General features: G+C 41.7%; 1 protein-coding gene across 1 annotated transcript in view; it reads right to left on the minus strand.

Moving 5' to 3' along the window:
- The window catches only part of ANO6 (anoctamin 6), a 77,852-nt gene extending 67,811 nt beyond the window's left edge, over nt 1–10,041 (minus strand). Inside the window, exon 1 of the mRNA XM_063133976.1 lies at nt 9,904–10,041. Within this exon, the coding sequence (XP_062990046.1) occupies nt 9,904–9,994 (91 nt within the window). The 5' untranslated portion in view covers nt 9,995–10,041. The remainder of the gene's footprint in view (nt 1–9,903) is intronic.
- Between the last annotated feature and the right edge of the window lie 1,369 nt (nt 10,042–11,410).

Raw genomic sequence — 11,410 nt, forward strand, 5'->3', positions numbered from 1 at the left:
CAATATTCGAGGCAGTAAGCCTGTGTGCACCAGTTGCTGGGGAACATGGGTGGGAGGGTGCTGTTGCACCATGTCCTGCTTGTTGGTCCCTGGCCGATGGCTGGTTGGCCGCTGTGTGAACAGAGTGCTGGACTAGATGGACCCTTGGTCTGATCCAGCGTGGCTCTTCTTATGTTCTTATCTATTAACCAATGTTGGCCTCTCAGACCACATTGCACATGTGTTGAGGAACTTCCACTGATTACGAATTGGTTTAGGAGCAATGTTCAAGGTGTTGATATTGATCTTTAAAGTATTTTATAATCTTGGGCAGTGTATAGCAGAGACTGCCTTTCCTCTGAAAATCTCTGATAAGATCTTCGGATAAGGCCTGTTCTCAGTGCCTTCTTTATCAGGAATTACATTAGCAGCTATCAGAAGCAGGGTATCTTTCCTGGTGGCACCTTTTCTTTGCAACTCTTCAGTATGTCTACAAGGCAAACTCTTTAATGATAATGTTAAAATCATTAAACAAGTTAAAATTTTCTGTTATGCCTTTGGAGAGAGTAGGTGGTTTAATTATTTTTGGGGTCTGTTTTTAACTCTCATTTTACTCTCTCTGGCCTGCTTAACTGTTTAATTGTAATACTAACACTTTATTGTTGTACTACTGATGATATTATTGTAAAAGTATTTATTACTGTTGTAAGTTATCATATGAGCCTATATGCATAAAGGCAGGAGAGTTATATACAAATAAATATAATACCATAAAATGTAAGGGTAGAGAAAAAATAGATCTTTCTACCAAGCACCATCATTTGTAATGGTCTGAAGTAAGTTGCTTAAGAATTATGCTCAGAAGAGACTATCTGACAAAATCTAAAATGTGTTTTGTCAATAGAGCATATAAAGGAAGGTCCGGCCTTAGAGGGAGAAGGATAATGAAGTTGATTTGAATCATTAATACAATTTATTCCTTCATGTCTCCCAATTGCTATAGCAACCAAACACTTCAGAGTCCTTAATGTATTTATCTCCAAAGTACTCCTGCTCTTCTGGAGGAAAGAAAGTAGTATTTGTTTCCCAATAAAGGATTACGGCAAAATAAAAATATAGAGGAAGTGGAAGGAAAAATATTAAATAATTATTTGATAGAATGGAGAATTGATCCCAATATAAATGGGGAAAGAAATGGTTGAACCATTTCTTTCCCCCTTTATATTACATCCACTCAAGTATAATTCAAGTATCAATGAGTTGAACACTGGTAAGTATAGGGAGCTTTTGTCTAGATAAGCTTGCAAAAGAGGAAATCAGGACTGTGTAGAAATTAGTTTTATATAGATTAGAAACACATAGGGTGAGCAGGTTCTTGTTCATTGACATTCCCCTCCACATACTTCATAAGCATTCATAATCTCTGCAAGCAAGTTATAAAGTGTTTGTGTGTATGCTCTGGATGCACAATAGGAAACCAGTTTCACGTAGTTCTTGGATACAGATATTACTGGTGTGGTATGGACCCAACTACATAGCAATAGTTCCCAGGTCACAACAGAAACATGAACTGGTGTTGAGATGGCTGCTGTAGCAATGTGCAGCTCTCCAAAGAACAACACTTAATTTCCTTGTTTTTGGAAAATTTTGAGAAGTCCCACCCATCTCTTGGGAAAGCAAGAATTCAAGTGATATCCTTTTTGGTAGCTCATGATATTAGTATCTAGCTGACTAGTTGATATCCATTTCATTGACAATTAGATAGAATAATTTGGATAGTAGTGGAAAGAACTTTTCTTAACATGATCAATTTTGAGCAGGATGAACAGAAATAAGGAATTGAAAGAGAAGGCTATTTAGATTAGCAGTTGCATCTTAAACAATGCATAGAATACAGCTTCATTGAAGTGACAAGGTAAAGAAGTTATAAACGGGATTATTTTGGAGAAGGTTGTGTGCACAAAATATCCAAGACATAGAGCAAAATCAGGAAAATATCATGCCTTAAGCTATTCTAAGAAACCAAAACTGCTGCATTTTAATATTGTGGATGTTATATTTCACACCCATAAACTCTGTGGAGAGCACTAAAGAAGTCAACAATTGCCTGTAGAATGAATTTTATATTACAGATAATGGATTATTTTTCACTGCATCCTAAAGTCTCTAAATAAATAATTTAGAGTAGTTCCAAATTATTAAATGTGTGTTTCAGAGAGGCTAGAATGCATTCCCTACATCAGAGATGGGCAGAAAATAGATCTTGATTGACTGGTAGATATCTCTGTGATTTGCAGTACTACTTTGGATTTTTTTTTTTAATTTTAAGTGTATGACTAGGTTCAGACAATCACATCAGTAAAAGAAGCCATCATGGCTTCTCTGCCACCACTTGCATGTGTGACCATCATTTACATAATTCCCCATAATACAGCATGGGTTGGCATGTTATCCATACCCAGCATGCAGCACATGGGAGTAGCTTCACCCTACAACCCCTACTGCAAGTCGTGGGTTTTAGGATGGGTATGAAGCCATCTAGGAAGCCACCCAGGCATGTGGGTGGGTGGGGGGAGAGGCCATGATGGCTTCTTTTACCCCTGTGATGGTCCTAACAGGCCCATTATCTTTTGCACCAGGCTCTGTTTGGTGGGTATTGGAGTTGGTGAATCTTGGGGAACAAAACAAATCCTGCAAGCCTAAACTCTGATAACCCTTGCCCAATATCACTACAGAATCCTGGGATCCAGAACCTTTGGAAAATAAAACTAAAAGTAATATCACTGCCATATAATAATCTTTATAGCCATACCCACTTTGATCAAATGCTTGCAACACCCCCCACCCTCAGAGAGACTAACAGCACCTTCATGGGGCAATTTCAATTGGGGAAATGGCATGGTGAAAAGGGAGAACAGATATCCCTTGCAGTACAGCCCCAATCCAATTCAGGCTTCTTCTTGGGTGCTTTTCAGCTTTGATAAAAGTATCAAGTTCACAGATCTCCAGCATCTCATCAAGTTTGTCCCTAAATCTGATAAGCATTTTTGCATTAATCTCAGAGTTATGTATATTTGCACCAAATTAAGCAGAATTTATTATTGATTTTCTTCTGTTACAGTTTCTTTTCATCATAAATCAAAATGATATTATTTGGCATCCCTTTTGAGAACATCAATGTGTGGTGTAGTGGCTAAAGTGTTGGACTGGGAGTCAGGAGATCCAGGTTCTAGTCCCCACTCGGCCATGGAAACCCACTGGGTAACTTTGGGCCAGTCACAGACTCTCAGCTCAACCTACCTCATGGGGTTGTTGTTGTGAGGATAAAATGGAGAAGAGGAGGATTATGTACACCACTTTGGTGCCAATTTTTGAGTCTTTAGGATATAATGTCAGCATATTTTCTCCATGTATAATGGCTAGAAATTTGTTTTTTCCTACAAAATGAAAAAAAAAATGGAGAGAATACGAGGAGTCTAGAAAATGCATGGAGGCATGCAAAGAAAGATGTTATGGATCGCACATGATCTCCTATTTTCCAATTCCACAACTCATTTGTGTCCGAATTAAACAAATTTCTAAGTTGGGCACAATGGGTTCCATGGAAGTATATAAGAGAGCCTTACAGCGGTTCTCCAGGATTTCAGGCAGAGGTCTTCAGTTATCACCTGTTCTTTGAGCCTTTTAACTTGAAGGTGTATGGAATTGAAACTGGGATCTTCTGCATGCAGACCATATGGTATACCACTGAGCTATATAATTCTAAGAACCTATGCACTGTGGCAGCCAAATTAGAGTATGGGGTGTGGCACTAAGTTTCCAGAGTAAGCACAAAAAGGCACCTCATCCTATTGCTGCTCTGCTGCTAGCAGTCCTTGTCCCTTTGCCAAAGCATCAGTGCACATCAGCACCACACAGTAAAATAGCACTGCATGAGGACTATATTAGAGAAATGTAGGTGTGGAGAAGGGGTCATTGCCTAATAGAGTACCTAATATCAGGCAGCCTTGTCTGTGAGTCCCTTGTGTCATTGAATATCTAATGCAGCCTTGTGCTTGTCAGGAGCTGTAGCAACTGGAATGTCTGCCACAAGAAGGGCAGAGCTGTTTGTCTGGGTCTTGTTGCTTTATTTATTTATTTATTTATTTATTTATTTATTACATTTTTATACCGCCCAATAGCCGAAGCTCTCTGGGCGGTTCACAAAAACCCCTGCTTTGCACAGGGTACCACTGTAGCTGTTTGAGGTGCAAGCCTTTACTTGATCTGCAATAACTGGGGACAGGAGGGATTGTTTGCTTTGTTGCTAGCTGTTTACTCAGGAGCAATCTCTCAAATTGTAATGGGACTCTTCTCCTTCTAGAATAAAAACATCATCTGTGGATTGCAGCATAGGTTCAGAGTTTAGGCATGATTCTTAACAGCAACAACCAAGAATATTTATATTGAAGAGTGGCTTAGAAAGTTTGAAAATAAAATGAATAACAACAAAGTTTCTCTTTAGGGAATAATAATGGTGGGAAGACAGCATAATTTGATTTTAAAACCACAACACGACTGTACCATTCATGAAGAAGGAAGTGGTGAAAAGCTTAGTTCCTGTTTGTCGTAACTGACAAAGAACTCTGAAATCTCTTTTAAAAACCAGATTGGCCTTTCTGCATGTTCAGCACTAGCACACAAGGGATCCATAATCCAGAAATATGACATACTGATGTGCTAATACTTTACACATTGTAGCTAAAAGCCTGTTTAAAACATGGAATACTGGAGAGGTAAGGTTTTATTGAACACCTACTGTCATTTTTGTTAAAACTGTGTTGACATTTATCTTTAGCTACATTTAGCTTTTAACATAGTGAAACTATAAGACTTTTTGAATACAAAATGATAGTTTTGATAGCTGCATATACAATTTTGCTCCCTTCTGGCAAATATAGACATTTGATACAAACATACAGTAAATGGCAACAGAGACATTCATATGTCTATTTAATTTTATTCTGCTAGAATTTGAAACAAAGATGAGAAATCATTCACCTGTTATCCCTTTGATAAATCTGGACAGTTCATAACAGCCAGTCTCCCCTGCTTGCATGAATCACTGATGGATATTACACATATCAGTCATCTGTTGCCTCTGCTTTATTTTATTTCCTTAACAACATAGGCAGAGTAAAAGGTTTTACGATTGCAAGGAGGACTCATGTCAAATACACAGACAGACCTACTCTATAATTTATAAAAGATAAATGTCAAATTCAGCTTACAAAGTGGAAGGACAAGATGTGAGAAAAGGGAGTTTTTGTATAGATATTTTAAAAACATTTTAAAGGCAATTTTCTACTTTTGCAGAAATATACTTATATAAGTAGGTCTGGAAAGCATTTAAAATTGGTTTGATCCAGTATCAAGTTCTTAGGTGTCAATATTAACATTCTTAGAACTAGCCCTGCACAGTGCAGTAGAAATATTTCAGATTTCCAGCTTTAGATTTGTAGTTACCTGGTTGACCACTTTCCTGATCTTTTCCTGTCTATAATCCTTCTGTATATATTCATAAATGCTTCTGCTTACATTAATTAAAAGCCTTTCACTGTATTATCTTCATTAGTTTAGGCTGGTTGTGTCTGAAGTAGAGGCTGCTCTGGGGTGGCACCCCAACTCTACTAGTCTCTCCTTAGGGATGCTATGAAAGCCTCTCTTTATATCATCACAGAGTGCAAGACACGGAAAGTTACAGGAAGCCAGATTCCGGCTGGACATCAGGAGAAACTTCCTGACTGTTAGAACAGTATGACAATGGAACCAGTTACCTAGGGAGGTTGTAGGCTCTCCCACACTAGAGGCATTCATGAGGCAGCTAAACAGCCGTCAGGTAAGCTTTAAGGTGGATTCCTGCATTGAGCAGGGAGTTGGACTCAATGGCCTTATAGGCTCCTTCCAACTCTACAATTCTATGATACTAGAGTACAAGAAGTGATGTTTTAATGTATTCTGACATATGGAGTATAATAGGTTATGGCTTTTCTAGGTAACCTTTAATTTGTACTGGTTTTATTATTATTATGAGCCACTGGTTTTACACAGCTTTAGTAGTCTTTGTTGTAATTGACTATTATTATTGCTACTTTCAGTAAAGAACAACTTGAGCAACAAGTTGTTTGAAAAAAAGGCAATTGATAAATACATGGTATGCATTCTGAATTAATTTATTGTTACCAGATATGTCATACATAATCATTAATTTCAACAGTGATTATATAATCCAGCTTTACAAACCAAATTATTATTAAGATCATGTTGTCAAATAGTCTATTGCTACTAAGCCAAAACACCTGCACCTGTTCCAATCTTTATGTTACTCTTTCCATTCCATAAAAGTTTATCAGGTGTTATTTTATACATTTTCATACTATTCCATATTTTTGACTCCATTAACTGAGAGATTGTAGAAGGGCAAATATCCAACTTTTTTGCCAAAAAAGCATGCATTAGTTAACATTACTCCATGGTTTGGGTTGTTGAATTCTGGATTTCCATGATGTGTGAATGCAGCTGTGCTAACAAACCATAGTTTGTCAACCATGAACAACCCAGAAAGAGAAAGTTTGACCTGGTTCACATGATAGAGTGTGGCTCATCATGGGATATTTAACCCATGATGAGCAACAATGCCCATGGGTGCCATTTCATATATTCAACCTGTGCTTGGAGGTGTCATGTCATGTGAACCCAGTGAGTGTTGGTTTTGAAAGCATTAAACACATAACCCTTCATCTGTTCTCTCTAGGTTCACATGACACAACACCCAAACAATAGTTGCATGTGCAAAATGGCAGCTGCTCATGCCCTGTACACACTGCAGCTTCACTGTGAGTTAAATAACTCGTAGTGGGCTGTCATGTCATACAAACCTGTCCTATACCTTGTTGTTGGGTTGTGAACTCTGGATTGTTTTAACCAATCAGGCCCAGATTTCTGACACCCTCTGACAAGTCAACACAAATCGTTGATTACAACAAAACTCTTTATTGCAGCAGATCATGTAACACATATCAAGCTCATGGCACAGCTTACATAGGCCTTAGCTAGACCTACCTTTTGTTCCGGGACAGAGGAGGGGAGATCTCACGTTGGGATTAACGCGAGATCTCTCCCCCATTTACACGTAAGGCGCGACGACCTCAGGAAGAGAGGCGTCGCACCTGCCATATTTTTTTAAAGCGACGGCAGTGCACCAGCGCTCGTGCACTGAAGGTTAGTGTTTTTTTAAAATTGAATTTGGTTTCCCCGCTCCCCTCACCCTAACCCTGATGGGTGCAGTGCTCCTGAGGAGGACTGCGCCCTGTGTGCAGCTCCCGGCTCCGCTCGAGTAATCATGTGGAGCCGGGTCAAACCGCAGAAATGGGCCACATGTTCCGCAGTCTTGGGCTCAGCCCAGAACCGCAGAAAAAGCGGGCCCAAAGGGGAGGGCTCTATCCCGGGGCAAGGGAGGGTTGATCCCTCCCTGATCCCGGGATCCCCTGTGTGTCATGTGGATGCACAGGGACGATCCCGGGGTTCGCCCCGGGATATAGGCAGGTCTAGCTAAGGCCATAGTTACAGCCCCAAGAAATCAGATAACCTAGGCAAAAGGCTATTGGTGCATTGCTTTGTTCAATAGAAACTCCCAAGCCTAGAAGCCATGCAGACACAGTTATAGTCCAAAGTCCAGCCATACATTCCCAGACAGAAGCTTAACAGTACAGGATTCAAAGGAGACAAGAGTCACAGATTCATAATAAATCCAAGAAAGAAAGTATTTTGGGCATTTGAGACATTCTCACAAAGGCTCTTTAGCCTGTACATGAGCTTAAATACAGAAGACGGACTGCTAATGATGTTCTGACAGGGGAATCTGGCCAGTAAACAAACACTACGTCTGAGGGAGCTTCTCTGTTCCACCCTTTTCAGCTGGCACCATAACCCAGGTGACAGTCTTAAAGCCTTCTCCCCTGCAGAGTCCTACTTTTACTCAGTTCCCACAGAATATTTCTCAGGGCATAAATCAGAGGTCTTGCAGCTGTGGCTGATAGATATCACTCTCCTTCGGCTTGCAATCAAATGGAAAGACAGGCAGAGCCAGGCTCTCAGGCCCTGAGCATCCCATGACTGGATTGGGTTCTAAAAATTATTCTGCTCTAAGTCTAAATCAGATGCTGATTCCAAAACTGATTCCACAGTGGCACCGAAACTAGGCCCGATAAAACTATGGGTTGTCCTTACATATGAATCCAAATTTGTGGGTTGTTTTGCCATTCTACAGAGGTAGCGGGGAAAGCGGTTGGCAATGTTATTACACTGCAAAGGCATTTGGGATACAAGGAAGGAGTAGGCAAAGGAGGAGGGAAACAACCCAAGGATTGAGAAAACAACCATGTTTTGTTTGATTGTCTGTAGGACAAACACTGGGGTAGAGCAACAAACCATGGATAAATTAAACATGGGTGAGTGTTATATGTGAAGCAGGCTGCTATGTTCTTTCCTAAAATGTCTTTTTCTACTGTCTTTAACAAAACAACTTGAGGGGTCAGTGGGATAGCATACCTATTAACTTTCTAATTCCTTGTGCAATACCTAACCAATATATTTTTTAATCTGAGGACATTCATCCCAGATATGTGCAAAAGTCCCCTTCCCCCTTCTACAACTCCAGCATAGATCTGATAAATTGAGTTACTTTCTGGCCAGTCTAGTTAATACTCCATATTTATGCCTCTTACCATGGTTTGAATATACTTTCAAATCTATAGTAAAATGGTAAGTGGACATTAGGGTATCTGTGTACAAATTGGTCATACAATATAATACATAGTAATATGAAATGTTGAAATCTAGTAATGCCCCTCTTAACTAAGCTTCAATTTTTCCTCTTTTGCTTATTTAAATCCTTATCCATTAATTACAACAGGGGACAATATGGCTCTATACATACTGAATCCCAGATTTTTATAATCACATGTCTTACGATGACCCCAAATCCATTCCGATAAAGGCATGTCAAGCCCTTGCTGTTCTAATATCCGGTGTGGAGCATTTTCATAGGTACAAACCACTGAAATCTCATTTTATTCAACAGCATTTGTGACTATCTTAAGTCCCGACTGATGACCGTTGACTAACATTTCCTGGATTGTGCCCATTAACGAATATCCTAGCATTCCAAAGTGTTGTCTTTCACATGGGAAAAAGGAATGCTATTGAGTGCTTCCAGATCATCTAGTGAAAAGTCCCATTTCCGCTGGTTTCATTTTTCCTCCCAATGCATCATTTGTTTTCTGATTCACATTTATTTGGAAAAGTGACAACTCACTGCTCTTTAAACTAGCATAAACCCAAATTCTTTCCCAAGCTCATCAAAACCTACATTACAGGCAACTTTCTTTGCACAAGTCCCAGTCAAATCAGAGTGGCATTTTAAAACCGACAGTGACGTGGGTGTGGTGGGGCGGAAGGCAACGCCAAAGCCCCTCAACTCAGGAATCCAAAGTCTTTGCTCCTCGGGGCTTGTTGATTGTCGAACTATAATAAGGGTGAGGCTGGGCAGTGAACCGGGAGGAGGAATTCAGAGGCAAAACTTTCCAGCTCAGTTGTGCTGCCTGCAGGATAGCCCAAAGCGCTGGCGACCTCTCAGGAAGTGAGGTGAATCGAAGGGCACTAACGGCACAGGTGAGAAATCATCTTTGCTTCTCCAATTTTGGAGAAACTCTTAAGATATTCATCTGTCATGAATGCAAAGAAAGCGAGGGGGACGGGACTTCTCTCTGTGCCTTAAATTGGAACTCAGGTCCTCCATCCGCCTCCATTTCTCTCCCTCTCTCTTCCAAACTTCTTTCCTGCGCCTTAGCTCCTTCTAACCTCCATCCTAACCGTTTTACTCACCAATGTCCCCATCCTCTTCCTCCTCGTCGTCGTCGAGGTCGTCTTCCTCCTCCTCGAGCTCCAGCATCACCTCCTGGTTCTCCACATTCATCCTTGCCAGAACTCTGTCGCTCGCGGCGGCCGTCCTTTTTGCTCGCGGCTGAGAGAAGCGAACTTGCACCGCAGCCCCTGGCAGCAGCAGCAGCAGCAGCAGCTGCAGCAACAACCGTGGAGCGGCGCGCTGCTCCAGCCAGATATGAGGCGCCGAGGGAGCACCAGCACAGCGGCCAGAGGGGGAGCCTTGGGCCCCGCGCCACTCCGCGACGGAAAGCCCCGCCTGCTCTCGCAGCTCTCCGGGCTACAAAAGCGAAGCGGGGAAGGGAAGCGCCGGGCGGGGCGAGGCGAGCGCTGCGCCACAACGGGGCGCCTTTTGGCCGGCTGCCCCGGAGAGGCGAAAGAGGCGGGAAACCCAGAGGGGAGTTTCCTCCTGTTGCTATAGAGACTGCTGTTTTGTTTTCTCTTTCCTTTCAAGGCACGACGTGGCCGGCAAGTTAGCTCAGCAGGGTTGCTGCTAATTCAGGGATGGATGGGCAACTTCTGTGGCCCTCCTCCGGCGGGTCAACAGCATAGCCCAGGAAGCATGGGAGTTGTGGGCCGAAGCACCTGGAGGAGGGTTGCAAGATGAAGAGCCCGCCCAGCCCCAGGAACCAAAGCACTGAGCAGCGAGTTAGGGGTGCCTCCCTGGGGAAGGGTTTGTCTATTCACACATACCCTCCAACTCATTTCACTCGTGAAAACACAGGGAGACGCTTGCGACGCCCCAATTCTTATGCCCAAAAGGAAGACTAGCGAAACTTTATGTCCATCTTGCTGAAGACAATGCTGTGTTAAGATATCAATAACATAGGATATCATAGATATCTAATATATCATAGGAAATAAACACACATACATACACAATCTAAAACAGGAGATCAGTGGTTCAAAATATACCCCTGCAGGTGCAGGTTGTCAAATAGCCTGTGCATTGCACTCATGGGCTCACTCCATTTAACTGCTCTAGAGGCTCTGCCGAGAGTGCTGAACCCTGAGCAATGGCAACTTTAGCAACTCCAATAGCAAACAACGCATAGGGACAGTGATTAACCAAGGGCCGTTGGAATGTGCTGGTGAGCTAGCCAGCCAGACATCAGTCCTAAGGGAGATGTCTTGGTGATGTCATGACCTGCCATATAACATACACATGATGATAATGGCAATGATGGTGATTACAAAGACCTTTATGACCATATGAGCTGTTTCACGATGGAACAGACTGGCTCTGAAGGTGGTGCACTCTCTTTTGTTAGCAATTTTAAACAGAGGCTGGATGGCCACTTAGTGGGGATGCTGCATCAGTGGAATAGATGACCTTTGAGGTCCCTTACAACTCTATGACTCTACAATTCTCTATGATCCTACAAATCTGCCACTCTATCATCATCCTCATTAACAACAATAATAACAAATATTGTTGTGTTTTTAATCA

This window comes from Elgaria multicarinata, chromosome 9, assembly GCF_023053635.1.
Source record: "Elgaria multicarinata webbii isolate HBS135686 ecotype San Diego chromosome 9, rElgMul1.1.pri, whole genome shotgun sequence".
Lineage (NCBI taxonomy): Eukaryota > Metazoa > Chordata > Lepidosauria > Squamata > Anguidae > Elgaria > Elgaria multicarinata.